Raw genomic sequence first — 18,578 nt, forward strand, 5'->3', positions numbered from 1 at the left:
AAAGATATCGAAAAAAAACCCGATAGAAATGTCAATTTCTCATTTTTATGTTTAGATTCGTGCTAAAAATGCAGCAATTTCCGCAATTTAAAAATACATTAATTACAAAATTTGTCCTTAGTCAGGCTTGTAAGAAAACTATAATGAATTATATCACCAATGCTGTGAAGTATTTCATAATTTGACCTCAGGATAAAGTATGCGGCTGGATTGTATAGTGTGTTTGCATTCGGTTTTGTTCGTGCACTATTTGCACGAGTTTATCGCGGCCATACTAGTATGTGTTAAATCGATTGAAATCGCTTCTACATAAAGAGTATAAACAAATTATTAATTGAAACGGCATTTTAATACATTCACATAAAAAGGTCGGTTGCAGCCTAATATCGACAAGCAAGCTCGTTAACACTGAACTTGAACCTTTGGAATCAATGAACTCGTAAACTCAATTAGCATGAATTATATGCTTGAATAATTTCCAATATTTGAACTCGTTTTGGTATTTTATGATTTGCACGAGTTTAACGAGATAATTAGAGTAAACATTGTTTTTTAACGGTTAAATTGCGATTTAATTAACGGCCGTAAGGACGCATACATATGCATCGCAACGGTAATTGAATAAATTATGTTTTCAGATCAGTGCCAGATTCCAGCATAATGGCCATTTCCGTTTCTTTGTTGCTGCTCAACTAAGGAGATAAGATTTGAGTATCCCCTTAGCCGAGTATTGAGAATGCGGATCAGCTCATAAACAATCCCAAATCTCTGCTATAAGAATATGTACATATTCCTTCTCAAACTTCTCAATTTGTAATGGTACTTTATCTGGTTAATATTTGTCACAGTAGAGAGAAAATAAAAAATTTGAAACACTGAAGATGTACCAACCTGTTTTGCCAAGAAGAATATAACAAGTTTGTATCAATAGACATTTTTACCCCTTCAACACAGGAAATTAAGTTTTACAAGAATGTACAACATAATATATCAAAGTCACACCGAGATATCAAAGTTGACCGCTGACATTGTCTGGCTTCGCATGAATTAGCCCTGGATTTTAAATCAAGATGTTAAAAATATTAAACTAAATATGACATCATGATTTTGATATTAATCAGGACCATAAACATTTTTCAAAATTAAAGCGTAAACAATTAGGTTAAGTATCAAAATCAGTAAAATGAACTGCTTTTATGTCTTGTGATGATAGATTGCTTGAATGGCTGATTATTTAAATTGGAGACACCAATTGCCTTCGGGAAACACAAATTTTCTATCACAAACATACTTAAGTCAATATTCTGACTAAACTATGATCTTTGTCGGATTTTTTTACCATCATGCTCAATTTGGTGTCTTATAAGTTGCTGTTTAAGTTTATGGTCTGAATCAATCTAAAGGAGGAATATTTGCACAATACTCAGCTCGGTGGAAATTCAGATATCAACTTTTGAGTTTAACTACAAGATTAAGGATATGTATGAAACATATATGTTATTATGAATGTTCATACAATGTCGAATGGCGTTATCTTTCCTTCGCTTTTCACAACGTTTGACCTATTAAGAGGAATATACTACAAAGAAGAAACGTTAGTCATACAGTGATTTTTTTGCACGTATTCATTAGGTTATAAAGGCCAAGTTTACTCTACAAGATCAACGTCGCATTTGGTATCATACATCCGTTCTTCATGAGCGAGTGTTCTTAAACCGTCTGTAGGACACAAACAAATTTCTGTAAGTATATGAAAACAATAACTAGTTAAAACATTGCTCAACATGGTATATGATATAGCGTCACTATTATTTACGCTGTATAAAGTTTAACCTTGTATGGTTATCGGGTTTGTGGGTCAGTGGATATTAAAATGAACATTTCGAGTGCCGCAACTGTATATCACTTATATCATATACATACTTTGCTGACAATTTTGCTATATAATTAGAAGAGTTACTTACCATTAATCGGAATGAATAGTGCAAAACGATCATTTACGTCACAAAATCCGTGTTGAGTCCCATTGTAAGGATCAGGAGATGTTACGCATTTACATTCTTTGGTAGTCTGTGGAAAAAAATTACACTGAATTGACACATAACTTTATCATAACAACATTATATGAATACCAAATATAAGTAACAAGCGCCCAGGTTAATAATATACACATCTTGCATATTTTGTTATTGTAAACTTTAATTTCAACGTTGCGATTGGGGCGTAGAAATGATTATCAACGGGTAGATTAAATTAAATGACATACACTATATAATTTTACTGTAAATCACGGCATCGTCAAATAAATATCAACGTGGCTTCATATAAATTACATACCAATAATAGAACGTGTGCGACATGCGTTTCATCATGTACAAAATCTATTAAATTCAACATTGTTACCTAATATGATCTTTTAAATGGCAATTGAACATACACTGGTTGTGCGATGATGTGCATATGGTTATTGGTTGTGAGTTCACATTCGAGTGACATAATTAATTCGGGATCTGTAAGTCTCGCTGAGTTTGTATGGACACTTTGATACATCCATGTTAACATACCACCACTAGTGTTAATTGTTTCTAAATCAAGCAGCCATGCAGAGGAGGTTAAAATCATATCAACATAAATGCTCACCATATGTACTCACATTGTTCGATAAAATATCTTCACCGCGGTTAGTTTTTATTCCGAATGTTCCACCATCACAGATATGAAAACAATCACCGATAGTCGTGAGTTTGTATGTTTTTCCGGTATTCGATCTTCCGCAACCTATTTGAGTGATATTAAAGTGTAACAAAGCATTGGATACACTACAATAAATTAAATAATAGTTCTTATATGATAAAAAATTAACTATAAGCTAATATACATTTGCAATATTGAGCAAGCGTATTTACAGCTTAAGGACAACATTCATGTTAATTTTCCATTAAACATAATTTTTCAATATCTTGTACGCTGCCTTATTACAAATAAAAATGAAGTACTCTTAACAAGTAGTCCGATGAGATTCACGTAGCTTTACGATTACACTCAGAATATTAGTACTTCAAATAAGTCATGTATACTGTAAAATAAGTACTTGTTTGTGCAATTTAGCCAGCATATACTTTTTTAATCGAGGGTCATCGACTTTACAGTTTTTTTTGTTTTCAACAATGAATGAAAACGATTACATTATATTTAGTTTGTTCCATTAAAGGGGTCTTTTCACAGATTTAGGCATGTTTTGAAGTTTGTCATTATATGATTTATATTGAAAAATGTAAACATTGGACATAAAACGCTCCAGTAAAAATCAAGAATAAAATTACAAAAAGAAAAAAAGGTAACCCTCAGCAGGACTCGAACCACTGTCTCCTGGAGTGCTGGAGTAAAAAGTCTACGACTTCGACCACTCGACCATCCTTCCGTATACAATACCAGATGCATGTTATACCTTATATAAGCAATCCTCGTAGTTTCCCAAAATATAACAACAACAACAAAACTCTCCAAATTATTAATTTGTTTCGCGATGCAACGCTTTATAATTTTCTGGTTTTTAAATCGTCAAAAGATGCATATAATGGCTATTTTGGAGCATGGTTAATGTTCAGTATAACCGTTTTCCTCACAAATATCCTAACTAAAACGGAAATTTGCTAATCCGAAAGATTTTTTTCAATTTTTTTCAATTTACCCAAACGTGAAAAGGCCCCTTTAAGCAACTCTAGGTAGGCAAGTTTTTTCTCTCGGTATATTCATTATTGTACTGGGACTATGTATCAATATTCTAGAAAAAATGAATGTATCTAATGATCTTGTGCAACTGCAAACAAAGACATGTGAAGTAACACCATATACGCAAATGTACATGAAAATACTTTTAATAGTAGAAATTATAGGTATTATTTTATTATTATTCCTTATTTTGCGGTTTTTAGTATAATGGTGTTATAGGTATAATAGAAATGCGAAGTATATCGCAAGATATTGTTCGTTTGAAAGACAGTTTTAGATGCATATCAGTAAAAAAAATTTGGGAAAAATCACCTATGAATAGAAACGGCATCTTTGCGAGCTGATATCCGATCCAAACATCACTTCCGTGTAAATGTTCCACAATTGTTCGGTCAACTTTATAATTTGTTATGTTGTAAGTCAGATTTGGTTCTGCCAGCTTGCACGTTACCATATCCCATTGCGTCGAACTATTGCTGACAATGTAATTTCCTGAAACAAAAACAAAAGTTGCTTTTACCAGTTATGTCGTTTCCCGAAACATTACACATACGTTACGATATGTACTTGATAATCAATATCAAGGTCTAATTTGCATGAAATCTAAAATTTAAAATTTCAGTTTCATAAATATCAAACAATAAAACACAAACAATGTTCATGTATTATTAGTAACGAAGTGTAAATTATCTTTAGAAAATAAAGAATGTTGCCGCTTAAGAATCTGCTTGATGTTATTTGTCTGGTAGAAGTTTTGAAAATAACAACAAAAGAATTGTTAAGTATACAAACTTTGAACATACTGTACGGAACAATATTTATGTGGGTCAAGAAACATATGACGAGCTTTTACAATTGATTTTATTTTTTGTTTGACAGGAAATATGTTGTTAGATTGCCATACATTTATCAAATAATTTTATATTGACATGCATTTCAACTAGTTTCGCTTTCTGCAAATGGACTTTCGCGAATGTTCTCGATTTTCTCTTTGCTATCACATAAAATCATACCATATTGCTGAAATAAAAGTGTAAGTTTATTTAACTTTTTAATTATCTGTTTCCAACTGTTTCAACATTTGTTTAAACTTGTTTGCGTTTCTTTTCCAAAGATGTTTACTCTGGTGCGCTTCAATTAAACCTCTGAGAACCAAGCATTTGTGGAATGCTTCATGAATCCGAATTGACTTCTTTTTTCTAGCGGAGAAACGCCCATGTTTTATTCCCAAAAGTATTCTTGGCATTAATCTTATAGCACCGATGATAATACTCAAAGCTTGGTTCTGGAATCGGTAAAGGGTATGTAGGCCGGACTTTGAAGCCGACATTTGAAGGCGTTTTACAGGGGAGTCATAATGTGCCATGGTTCCCCGTTTAAAGAATTGCTTTTTTGTTGCCTCCAGTTTCTGGCTTTTCAATCGGTTGTTTCGAATTCGTTCTTTTATCGAATGTGGCCTCAAAGTTAGAGTTTTTGGTATTCGAACGTGAGCGAAGTATATCAAACTAAAATTTGGTGAAAAGTGGAAAGTTTTCAAATGATAGCTGATGATTTTTCATTGTTGACGGTTACGCATCAGTTGGCAAGCTCAGTTGATACCATGTACAAACAACAACTTCATTCCGAATGCTGCGGTATTTGGAAACTCTTCTGTACATCACAGTACAAGGTAATCTGCGTACGGGGCTTTTTATACTCCCTTCGGTAGTTCGTATATGATGTCGCTAATGAAGAGTATAAACAGGGTAGTTTGCGAAACTCGTTCTTGTTAAACCCCTTCGCGCAGCATTTTTTTATTCACATGGAGATCGTTTACTGACACACACGAGCTCTCTGATTAATTTGGTTAGACTTCGTCCAATTGTAGATGTTGCATAGGATATCCATCGAAGTCTTTCTGTATGTATATTAAGGAAGCTTCTTTGTCCGGTATGCGTATGCTATAACCTATGCCAGGTGTGTTGTTTGGCTTCCGTACATTTGTATCTTCTTAAACCGGGTTGCTCTGCTGCTTTGATTCTCTCTATCTCAAGGTACCACTGCATGCTCTGTTTTCTCCATGGTCTTCAACATGCGGCTTTCCCTGATAATAGGACACTAGCTCAGGAATTTTGACTTGTTATTTCTGTTGTTTAGGACAGGAGTAATCCTGGTCTCTGTCCTGCGACCAGCTGACAATCAAAATGTCCAACATTTCCTGAAGCTGTATTACCGCACTTTTGGATGGTTTTCAATGGTGACGTCAGGGCATTTTCTTTAGTTTTTTTGTAGCCTTGTGCACTTCTTTTCGTGCGATCTCTTTTGCGATGGCTTAATAACCGCAACTTTCTTCGTCGGTACATATTTTTTCTTTCTGCTGGACTTCTTTTCTTTCTCAAGTTCCCTTGTTCCTGAGGTTTTTGCCTCCTTGTGCGTGCGCTTGAGCAAATGATTACGGCTGCTATCCTTCTTTTGGTTCGTCATTTTTCTACCAAGTCGATCTTCAAATCCATTTTGCTTTCGCTGTCGTCTATTAAGTTCAGTTTCAATAACTTGGTGGTGTCTCTCTTTACGTTTTGTTTAAATGTCTTTTCACCCTGTGCTTACGTGTAGTTTCCAGCTTGATTGTTTGCCTTGTTTACGACATTGCTTTTCTGAAGTTGGTCTAAGCATCCTCTCTAGTTTGGGTTTGGTTGTCGTGAAGATTTTGTACTTTTTGTGTTAGGAGAATTTGTCTTCCTCTATATATCGTTTCTTTTGCGTTCTTGATGATGCGCGTATTGAAGTATCAAACTATGTTATTAATGTTTCTTTCTTCTGTGTTATTTTTGGTAACTTATTGGATTCGGATGCGTAATGTATTCCATTAGGCTTCTTGACATTTCGTCTTTGGGAGAAACAAGAGCTTGAGATGGTGATGACACAGAGAGTAAGTATAACTGGTCGATGGTTACTTCGTCCATATTGCCGAGTTACAGTTTTGTTGATATTTCTTGTCAAATCATCTAAGCACAAGAAAAGGCTTGTGGTGGTAAAATTCCAGCGGCGTGAGTAGAATAAGGGCTGGTCAGTTGGGTTAGGTGTTTCGTGTTTTGCCACGGTATATCTCTTATCCCCATTTGAGAGTGTTTCTGATTCTTTTAACTGCGAATTTTAATAGAATGACCGCCCCTCTCGGCTTGTGTTTTTTCGAGTTTGTTTTTCATCGTAATGTGCATACATATACTATGTTTTGATATTTGACGTTAAAGAATTATAGCCCAATCGTTTTGTCACAAAATAAGTTATGTCGTATGCTGCAATAATACACTAGAGATCATGTGTCGGTGATGATACACGAAAGTGTGGCTACAGTTCCCATTAAATAACTTCCGTATAGACATTAGACGTTAAACAGTTATTATTATCTACTTACTTGACGATCCCTTATTTGATGTGCCTTTTGGTATTTAAAGTTGAGTTTTGAGTCAGTTTTACTAAATTCATTACAATAACTTTTAACTTTACAATCGTTTTTGGTATCTTCGATAATTTAAACCAATGAACTTGCAATAACCTTATATTAACCAAACCAATAGTGTTAAGAGGTATGCAAATTTGTGCATGTCCTCGCATATACTTATTGAATCTGGAATCGTGAGGAATCGCTTAATGGTTGATGCCTAGTGGACTATCCCATCTTTCTTAATTTGATCAATTTATTTCCAAAATTAGGGATGTCTAGTATGCTTATTTATATATTTAGAAAATTTCTTAAAGAAATTTCCTCAAGCAAACAGCGCAGACCCTGATGAGACGCCGCATCATGCGGCGTCTTATCTGGGTCTAGCTGTTTGCCAATGTCTTTTTTCTTAACGCTAGGCATAACTGGGTTAACACAGACATTCAGCCGATCTTCATACCTTATTTATTTCTCTGATGGTAAGAAATTTTAAAAGTCTGGCTTCACAATTTACTTGTGGCTTGCTGTCCATAAAATTATTCTCGTGTAATACTGAAAAACATTTTAGGGGAAAAATACCAGATACTTAAACAATGATGCCTTTTATTAAATGCTTTGATACTGATTTTATGTCCTATGCCAATTATTTTCTTCACGCGAGATTTTAATCAATTACATTGGTGAAAATACTCAAGCGATTTTAACAAATCACTTCCTTATGAAACTATAAAACTTCCTAGTCTGGCCTTACAATTGTTAAACAACTGTTTTTTGTTACGATACTATACATGTAATCCCCTTCATATGATCGAATAAATTTCCTAGTTGAATTTCTATTTTAGAATATCTGATGTAAGGCCTAGTTTCACCTACTGTCGAGCCATGATCATTATTAATCGATATGTAATTATGCCCGAGAAAACTACTAAACACATATATAATGGTTTTAATATTGTTGTTTGTGTTACATGGTGTCCGTTTTCTCATACCTAATTGTTGGTAATCAGTCAATTGTCAGAAATAAAGGCCCTCGAACAGTTTATAAAATGTATAACCTGCTTTTTCAACGGCAGATTAAAGGTGTTTATGTTTATGTAAAGACGGTTAGTTTAAGCGTTGACTATGAAAATTTTATGCTTATACCTCAATAAATCATCCGAGGCAAATATATACACGACTTATCAAATATACGGACTTGATGTAACAATATACAGGTTTATTAGTTGCCATAATCACGAGAAATAAAATAACAACCTCTTAATTATCTTTCTGTTTACTTATCTAACAAGTTGGTACGACATGGTGGTTAGTTTAGATGACACAGTATATCAAATCAATCTCAATGTTAAAAACATACGATTTTTACGTCTTTTTACGAAATCAGATTTTTAATCTGTACATTAATACTTATATAAAGCTAATAATTACCATTTACTGTTACTGTAGCCAATATAAAAGCAAGCACAACCCTATAAAGCCACATCATTTTCCGTTCTTTACGCACCGAAATAATCCCTCCGACTGAATGAGGAAGTTAACTCAGACCGACTGACGTAGTTACCCGTAAATACGATTTACATAAAGCTTATCTAACCAAATATTATTTTCACAATGTATTCTAAATTAGTGGGTAGCATAAACTAAGTTTGCGGATACATGAGGTTGGTTAAAGCAGTTTGATATAGTTGATAAGGAAGCAAATTCAATAGCATCGACTAATAACTATTCTTATATAAATATTTATTCATCGATGATTTAAATTGGTTTACATCATTGCATTAGTATTAAACGTTTATTGAACGTTCATAAACTGTGATAGACCTCGTTGCAAGCATGTTTAATGTTTTGTACTGTGACGGGCGTATTCACAAGCTCCTAAGGAATATCTTACATTAAGCTGTATTTAAGGAGAACTTTCAGACATTTTAAGCATGCAATCCAATGTTTTCTGTTCACATACTTATAAACTATTTATCATTTAAGAAATATTTACATAATTAAGTAATATATACAAAAAGACCTAAACACGAACTAGTTAGAAACTAAGGGCTTCGTCCCGCACATACACTGGTTTAATCTCCCAAAGCGTTGCATTAGCTGTTCTCAAGCAATACTCCCATGTTTGTATCACTCTATGTTAATAGTTGGTGGACTGTTATTAAGGTAGCGGATAAGAACAAGTACTTCTCTCCTGATTGAATGTTTGGAGTTTCATGGATTGCGACTTTAATTTTTTTTATTAATTTCAGTGTAACAGGGTGATATAACCTGCATGTGGGGGAATTTTCTCCCTTTCAAAAGTTCTTTCTTATATTAATTATACTTATTGTTTATATATAATATGGTGTGAACAATATTATACTTTTTTAATTGTGTAACTACATGTATTTGTATATTGATGTAGTTAAATAAAGTTTATATACTTTGTTATATAAACATTATTTAATATTATGAGTTGAGGAGACCTTCCCACCACTTTGGCATGGTAATCAGTAGTTCTCTGTACTCATAATACAGATATATTATACATGACTGCATACCCTAATTTGTATAATTAAATGAAATAAACTGTTGAAATAAGTGAGTTAAAAACGATCATTTACAATTTATTATTTATTATAACCTCCATCTAGGTGGATAGTATTAAAGGAACCCGGGCACAAAACAATCATATCACATTTTCACAAAAGAGTTTGTGAATACCGGCTTCGGAGATAGCTCTGTGGTTTTAAAATTCATAAAAAAAAGAAATAGATATTGTTTAGTTTTCCTATCAATGATTGAACACTATCTGTATAATTGAACACACTTTATGAATGTAGACACGTATTAAAACCGACATATTGGATTGGATGTTCAGAGATCAACAAAAAATATACTTTTAATGTGTTAAAATTAACCCACTTATGCCTAGCGTCTAGACAAAAGGCCTTGGCAAACAGCGTTGACCCAGATGAAACGCCGCATGATGCGGCGTCTCATCAGTGTCTGCGCTGTGTGCTTAAAGGAATTTCTGTAAGAAATATTCTTAATAGGGAAATAAATATACTAGACATCCCTAATTTTTGACATAAATTCATCCAATTTAGAAGAATGGGAGAGTTCACTAGGCATCAATGAGATAATATTAATGCGATTTGTAATCGGTACGATAAGAAAGCTAAAACCAATAAAAATAACAAGAAAGTGTCCATAATAAGTAATTTGTGTATTAAGTTTAATTTCATGTTTTCCTGCTGAATTGTTTTTTTTTGCTATTAAGTAAGTCAAATAAATCCTTGAATTTTCAAAACAAAGGGGCTTTTTCACAGATTGTGGCTTGTATTGAAGTTTGTCATTAAATGCTTTATATTGAAAATGAAAACATTTGATCTAAAAAGCTTCAGAAAAACAACACAAGAATAAAATAAAAAAAAAATGAAAAAAAGTAACCCTCAACAGGGCTCGAACCAACGATCCCTGGAGTCCTGGAGTAAAAGATTACCATTTAGAAAACTCGGGCGTCCGTGCTGACACAATAAAGGCGGTATTTTATACTTTATATAAGCAATCCTCGTAGTTTCACAAAATATAACGACAGCAACAGAACTCTCCATATCAATCGTTTCGCGTTGCAATGCTATATAATTTTCAGGTTTTTAAATCGTCAAAAGATGCATATAATGGCTATTTTAGGGCATGGTAAATGTTTATTATTACTGTTTCCACACAAATATCATAACTAAAACGAAAATTTACGAGTCTGAAACAACTTTTGATTACTGTTATGTCGCTGTAGCAGTAGTTTCCAATCGCTGTCTACTTGTTCCTGACCACATCAGACAGTGTGCCATAGTCCTTAGCTTCTTGTTCGGCCAAATTACAAAACTGAACACACTCCTGTCTTATAACATTACCATTGCCCCCATGCTGGTCTCTCTGAAGTCTATTGTACACGAGCTCATGGCCCTAATCCACTTTTGGAACTCCAACATGACTGCAAAGTGCGGCACAGTCAACGTGCTAGTCTGCTTGTAATATATTATCCACATAGGGACGTTGCACAAGAAACTTGTTGAACGTGAGTGGTACTGAATGCGGTGTTTAAGTTATCTGTTTGGACCATTTGATGTTTCGTGTTAAATGCTTTTTTACAAATCCTTTCCTTGTGCAGAGTAATTGTGATTGTTCGCATAACATTTTCAAACTGACGTTCTAGCACGGAACATTTTCTCTTCCAGCTATTTGCCCTTACATGTATTGCTATTTCAAGTGTCAACGCGAAATCTTTCCTCTAAAAAAATATGATTTATTTTTAAGGCAATAATTAATTTTATTTCATTAAATGGTAATATAAAATCTATGCATATTATTAATAATATATTGGATTTGTCCACTATAAATAACAATAGTCTGGACAGGAATTAAGTATTTATCACTTTGAAAGCTATATCAGAGGAAACGAACTACTTGATTTGATATGTATCGCGTATTACTCTAACACAGTTACTTAACTGTATTTGTTGCATGATCTCTCTGCGTATTGACCGAATAATGCTCATTAAGACAACAGTATTATTACAAAGTATAATATACACGGAAACTATAGTAATCGAGATTACGAGGCCTTCAAAGAACAGCATGAAATAATAACTCTCACGTATAATACAAAACAGTTAACATATCTAACATAAAACAATATACTACTAAATTATATAATGTTAATTTACGTATATGCTTGAGGATTACTTTCCCCAAAAAAGCACACAGTCAATGTATGCCTTATCTAATAAACAAATAAGATATAAACAAACAGCATCATTATATTTAACTTATTAATTTAGATTTTTAAAGTAAACAATATCAAGTTCAGAAAATTAAGTTAAATAAAACGTTTCGCATGTGAAAACAAATCAGAGGATAAATGAAAACGATAATAATTGAACAGTTAACAAGTTTTAAAACTTTATATTAAACTATTCTTTAAAAAGTGCCAAATTTACAATCATTCCGCCCCACATGTGATTAACGTACTGATTAATCTGATTAATGGACGCACGTTGAAACAAACATCACAATTCCGATCTAATTGAAATAAAAGTTTGATCCGTTTAATATTTCACTTCATGCCTTAAGCTTAACAGCAAACAAACATGTTGAGTGATATGTCAAATTATATACGACTATTAGATTTAAAAAGCAATCTTTACAAGTGGCACAGTCCAATGGGGGTTGCTGGATGGTTAAATCAATGTGATACATCAACAAATATGATTATTGAACGGTGGAAATTATAATTAAATAACAGCTTTATTAATTATTAAGATCCTCAGTACGGTCCAGTTGATACAAATCTGCCGTAAGCTCATCCTGATGCTTCCTCTGCATCGCTTTGTTTGTTTCAGACAAAGCTAGAACTTTTCAGTCTTTTTTCTGAGACTGTTAACTTGTTTGTGCTTCTGGTAACTCGCAAAGAACCCACCATTTGCTTCATGGCTTTTCCTCACCTTCGTTTTGTCGCAAAGAAACGCCAGTGGTCTTTTCCATCTCTTTTATTGGCATGGATCTCACTGCACTGATGATACCACGAACAGCCTGCTTCTGGAACCTGTACAGAGTCTGCTGGTGGGACTTTAAAACCTCCGTCAAGGGTTGCAGCTGTATTAAACTGAAGTCTGAATGTGCCGTCGTACAACGTCTTCATGACTTCTTTTCGTTTACTCATCACTGTGCCGCCGCCTTTCTTATGTTAAGTGTCAGGCTTTTACGTTTTCGCTCTGACCTGTTGTTTCCAAGTCATTCTTTTGTGGAATTGTGACCTCGAAGTAAGACTGTTTGTAAAAAGATTGCTGAAGATTTCACCTTGCTAATGGTAACTCATTTGGCATCCAAAGGTGTGATGTTGTTCAACACCAGCAATCGGTATTTAACAGTTGTTGCATAATCTTATGTTTACTGGAACACTAGGTCATCTGCGAACATGGTTGCTTGTACTCCCTTCGGTAGTTCTGATAAGATGTCGTTAATGAGAATAAACAAAGTGGGTTACAAAACTCCTCCTTGTGGACCCTTTATCACAGCAATTATTTTTCCCGCAAAGACCGTCTCCGACACACAGGTTGTGCAGGTAAGACTAGCATTAGATTCCACGAAAGAAAAGCTTAACGAGGAGCCCGTCCGCTATTCATTCTCGAAGTCTTTCTGTAGATCTATGAAGGCAGCAAGAGTCTCCGTCATATCCCGGAATGCGTCTTACGTTTAAAAAGGCAAGGTGTGTTGTCTGGTCTTTTGTACTTTTGTTACTTCTTAAACCGGTTTGGTCTACCGCTATGATGCTATCTATCTACATGTACCACTGCATGATGTTATAGCACCATGGGTTGTTATTTCCTTTCTTTAGGACAGGAGTCATCCTGGCCTCCTTCCTGCAACAGCTGGCATTGACTATATCCAACAGTCCATGGAGGGCTATATTGTCGAAGTTTTGGATGATTTTAAATGGTGACATCCGGGCCTTTTCTTCAGTTGTTTACTAGCCAGCTTCACTTCTTTTGTTGTGATCTCTTTTCTTCATTGTGCGAAACTTTATTTGCCGGTCCGTTTTCTTTTTTCCTGTTGGACTTCTATCTCTTGTTCCCTAGTTAATGAGGTTGCTTCCCTTTGTGTATTCTTTTCGTATGCTTTAGCAAATAATTACAGCTGCTCTTCTTGTTTGGGTTCTTCATTCTTTTTCAAAGTTGATCTCCCGATCCATGTTGCATAGTCTTTTACGGCTTTGCTCAGTTTCCATTGCTTGGTGGTGTCTCTCTCCATGTTCAATTCAAATACCTTTCCCCTAGCGCTTTCTTAACTTGCAAGCTTGATCTTTGTGTTTCGGGCTTTGGAGTAGGATGATGTTCCCTTGGTTTGGATGGCCTCAGTTTCCTCTCTTGCATGGGTCAGATTGTCGTGCAAATTCTGTGTTTCGAGCGTCCAGTATTGAGCGAAGAATGTCTTTCGAATGCCGAATGTGTCGATTCTTTTGCGGCATGAATGATGCGTGTGTTGAAGTATCGCACTATGTTGTTGATGTTTCTTCCTTCTTTGTAAAGCTTTTGTCTGAGTTTGTTGAATCGGATTCTAAAAGCATCCCATTTGGCTTTCTTGGAATTTCATATTTGGGGGTGGATGTGGTGCTGTCACAGAGAGTACGTAGAAATGGTCGAAATACACTTCTTCCTTAACGCCGCCCAACGGTTCTTGTGATATTTCTATGCACATTCTCTATGAACAAGAATAGACTGAATGCGGCGGGAAAGAATGTGGGCTGGTCAGTGAGATCGGTGATGTGTATAGGTGTTACTATTGCCACGATTTTGTCACTTCTTTTGTAATGTCAATGATGTCATATCCACAACTCTGGACTGTCATCATCGCTTAAAAGGCCAAAGTCTGGGCCCTGGTAAGTGTCTGGGACGTCGTTTGTATAAAGTAGTCCATTTCAAGGGAAACCAGATATATATTCCCTTAACGCGTTATTTTTATCGATTAAATCATTGAAATTATTCAATCAATGTAAACAGTATTATTATTAATATAATCCCCTTCAAATGATTGACAGGGGGGCATGCGTATACAGGAGCTTACCGGCTTTAAGTGAGGTTAGTTTGAACTTACCTCCAAGATGGCGTAGTTTTTTTCCGTGAAGGATTTGCGGATATTTCACCCGGTAAGCCCTTTTGTATTTATATTTATTTGATATGAATACGCCCTTTTGGCTCTACGGTGTTCGGCTTCCCTCGGTTTTCTTGTTTCAAGATCGTAGACGTCGGGATAAAAAAGTTATTAAAGGAAAACCGTCCGCAAACCTGTTGTCTGCTTACGGCACGTTCGAGAAATTGGATGTACATATATCATTTTCTCCTAAAAAACACAGTATTGACACACGTTAAGAATAAAATATGATTATTTCATTCTCCCGACGCCGTTTTATCTCTGATAATTAATTTATTGGCAAAAGTTATTTGTTTAACCCCCCTTTTTGGAACTGAATTCCTTTAAAGCACATTTTGGGACTTGACATCCAAATGACAAACAGCTCTTTCATATGTTAAAGATGTTAAAGAGCTTGACATGAAATACCTATCCATCTTTAATTAACTTTATATGCGTACTTCAATATTATTGTTTTATAGCATGTTATGCGGTGCAATATAAGTGTTTTCTTAACACATTACTTACTGTAGAATTATAATAATTATGCACGAAAAACCTTCCGACCAATTGAATAAATTCACCGATTTTGAAGAAGATGGGTTGTAGGGTGGCTAATGTACGAACTGATCGAACGTTTATGAGCTCTTTGAGTAATATTATAATTTATTTAATGTTTTTTTATGGCGTGTCGACCTTATTCTGATATGAATTTGTGTTTAACCGTTCTTTTACAGTCTGTTCAGATGATGCAGGTTAAAGAGCGAAAATAAGTTCATGTTTCGTTGCAGTATATGTAATGAGGAATTTGACATTAGGGGAGGATTGAGATACCATGCCCCATTCATGGACCACATGAGTTCAATTGAAGAATATGCAAGAAAGAATCCTTCGACAGAGCCGGACTAAACCTGCAAATAAAAAACACGAACCATACAAAAACATGTACAGCTGATGTTTGTAGATTTTTTATATAGAGTCAACATAAACACGTCTGACATATAATTGCTATGAGTGCTACTTAATTACACGGTTTGTTCCGTATATGTAGTGATGCTAGTTTCACTCGTTTTTTTAAATTAAAATAATGGTAAACCATTATCTGTGTTACGTCATTTCTTCCCACGATGTCTCTGCATACATGTATACTTTAAAGTGTATTCAGCACTTACATACATAATAAAAAAACATTTGTGTCGGAGTGAACTCGTTATGCATTTGACATATTAACATGACTTAAGATTAGAAGGCAATGTTAAGAACAAACGAAAGATCGTAACTAAGTGAACCAATTTTATTTCCCTGATACAACAGTCTCAAATAATATGTTTTCACATATGTATAAAAGAGAAAAATATACATGTATATATTGATCACTTCTACTGAATTCATATTCAGTATTGCATTTGAACAAATCTTTATATCCGATACAAGTTCATTTTTTGCGATTAAAATATATTCAACAACTCAGTACTTGTTAAAAAGAAGGTCGTCCAAAATGTGTCACATCAAAGTCACACACATGTATCAGTAACGTTATTGTATTCAACAAACAGTTAATATTTAAAATAATCAATAAAAAACATCAACTGATATGCACCTTCTAAGCAAGCGTCATGTATTCCAAATCGCAATAATGGTAGTATTTGGTTTCACCAACCTTATAATAGCATCGAACCGGCTTTACCCTTTTCTGTATTTCATTAAACTAATATTGCATGTATATGTGATTGTTTTGTGTGTTTAACTGGCGTTGTACTTCGACGTAATCCTTTTTGTTTGATTGGTGCGTTTTCATGTTCCTTTTGCTTTCAAGAGCGGTACACACTTTGTAACGCCTTTTTTTAATCTTGGCATCCTGAACGTCTTTAACTGGCGTCTTGATACCTGGAAATAGTAAGCATAGTATTCCGTATAGCAGGCAAAGTATATTCCGTTTGAGGCATATTATAACATAAGTATGTTCATATGTGTTAAAATAAACAGGCAAAAATTACACTGTGTAAACAATAGCGTCAAAATGCATTATATAACGCACAACAAATGTTAGTGTTTAGTGTGTGATAAAACATATAATAATAATAAATAATAACAGAACAATTAATACAAATATTAAATAAAAAAACTGAAAGTACTGGTGGGCCGATTTTGCTCAAATTTTGTGGTCGTAAAAACACTATACACCGTGATGCCAACCAATCACCTTTGTTTAATAAAACAGCTGGAATTAAGCAAGGGTGAAAGGCTGTCAACGTAATATATGATTTAGCTATTGGGATTGAAAGTAAATGCTGCTTTTTAAAACAAGTCATTGTCGCACGTGCCAGTTCATAACTGCGAAACGTTTATGAATACAATTTTGTTTATTATCATTTGAACTGGTGACCTAGGTTTTTACTCTGACTTAGTGTTATATGTATTTGAGATTTCGTGAAGACACACGTTGTCATAAGGTTTTTATACATCATGTGGATTCAATTATTATTCATATAATTATATATATATTCAAATAATTTATTTGCTGGATTTTAAGTCACACCGACACAGTGTAGGTCATATAGCGACTTAATGGGAACAAAAATAAATGTTGATAATGTTCTACTGTTAGGACGGCCATATACGAGATTGTTTTGATTACTTTTGAAAACATTAACGCAAATTAATTAGCTGCTGGGAAAGAGACAACCACAACATGTATTTCATGTGTAAGGAAAAGTTCAAAACTGGCATGAAAAGCACGGGCGAATTGTCATATAAAAACGGTAGAGCAGAGAACATTGAGATGTTTACTTTGACAGTAAAAATGTAGCGCGTGGTAATTACATTTTGTAGCCCATGTCGCGAACGTGGTTTATTTCTTAAAACGAAAGAACATTAATGCGCTGTATCGGTTAAGTGTAGATAGTTCAGTATTGAACCGAATTTTGTCGCTGTATTACCCTTCCATGAGGACTGCGTGTTAATCGGGTGCTAATTCCACAGTGAAAAGACGTTGCCATGGATGGAACGCTCATCGGAGCTATTTTGTTTGCGAATGCAATATCTGGATGCAATATGAAATAACGGACTACATTCTTCAGTATACGTATATTTATATGTTACCTATGGGGCGAATTGCAGAGGTTTAAACCTATTTATTTTAGCTCGATTGCATCGAAAGACTAAGGCTTATAAACGATCTCGAGTCCGTTACCTGGGCCCAGAACCAGAAATTGGTGTCTTTTGGGGAGATCTAAAGAACGCTGCCACGATGGGGATCGAACCCGTGACCTCCCGGTCGCTAGGCGGACACCATATCCATTACACCACGACGACCTAAACTCTTGATCTCTAAAGAGAAAATGTTTTCCAAAACTTTCGCACCAAATCATTCACGACAGTTATTTCGTTTAAAACCTTCTAACATAGGAAAGAACTGTTTGTCATTTGGAAGTCATGTACCAAAATATGCTTAAAAGGAAGTCAGTTCCAAAAAAGGAGTTTAAACCGTTATGAAACGGCATTAAATGAATTTTTATAAACATAAAAACGAATCGAGATAATAACATAATCGTGATTTATGTTATATTTTACTGTAAACATGCGCAAATACTTTTTTTATGAGAGAAACTGATATTCGAAATTAAACGACAGCTTTTTGGACGGTTTTGCTTCAATAACTTTTTTATTCCGACGTCAACGGTATTGAAACAAAAATACGAGGAGAGCACGCACACCGTCGAGCCGAAAGGACGTATTCATTCAACAGAAATAT

General features: G+C 34.6%; 2 protein-coding genes across 2 annotated transcripts in view; both read right to left on the reverse strand.

Moving 5' to 3' along the window:
• LOC127861283 (uncharacterized) overlaps positions 1 to 18,578 on the reverse strand; it is a 75,832-nt gene that overhangs the window by 4,902 nt on the left and 52,352 nt on the right. The gene's annotated exons all lie outside the window — the stretch shown is intronic.
• Positions 1,618 to 8,707, reverse strand: LOC127861284 (uncharacterized). The gene is made up of 5 exons (XM_052399733.1): positions 8,582 to 8,707; positions 4,045 to 4,224; positions 2,654 to 2,778; positions 1,965 to 2,070; positions 1,618 to 1,740 (listed from the first exon to the last, which is right to left on the reverse strand). Exons 1-5 carry the CDS (start codon positions 8,637 to 8,639, stop codon positions 1,649 to 1,651), a joined length of 561 nt encoding a protein of 186 aa, XP_052255693.1. The 5' UTR covers positions 8,640 to 8,707; the 3' UTR covers positions 1,618 to 1,648.

The sequence above is a fragment of the Dreissena polymorpha genome, chromosome 15 (assembly GCF_020536995.1).
Source record: "Dreissena polymorpha isolate Duluth1 chromosome 15, UMN_Dpol_1.0, whole genome shotgun sequence".
Lineage (NCBI taxonomy): Eukaryota > Metazoa > Mollusca > Bivalvia > Myida > Dreissenidae > Dreissena > Dreissena polymorpha.

What these genes read in the sequence shown, in the direction of transcription:
- LOC127861284 (XM_052399733.1), bottom strand. Translation starts at nt 8,639, where the DNA reads ATGATGTGGCTTTATAGGGTTGTGCTTGCTTTTATATTGGCTACAGTA. An exon ending in GGCTACAGTAACAGTAAATG is followed by an intron (nt 4,225 to 8,581) that starts GTAATTATTAGC and finishes TTTTTGTTTCAG; the next exon opens with GAAATTACATTGTCAGCAAT. An exon ending in ACTATTCATTCCGATTAATG is followed by an intron (nt 1,741 to 1,964) that starts GTAAGTAACTCT and finishes ATATACTTACAG; the next exon opens with AAATTTGTTTGTGTCCTACA.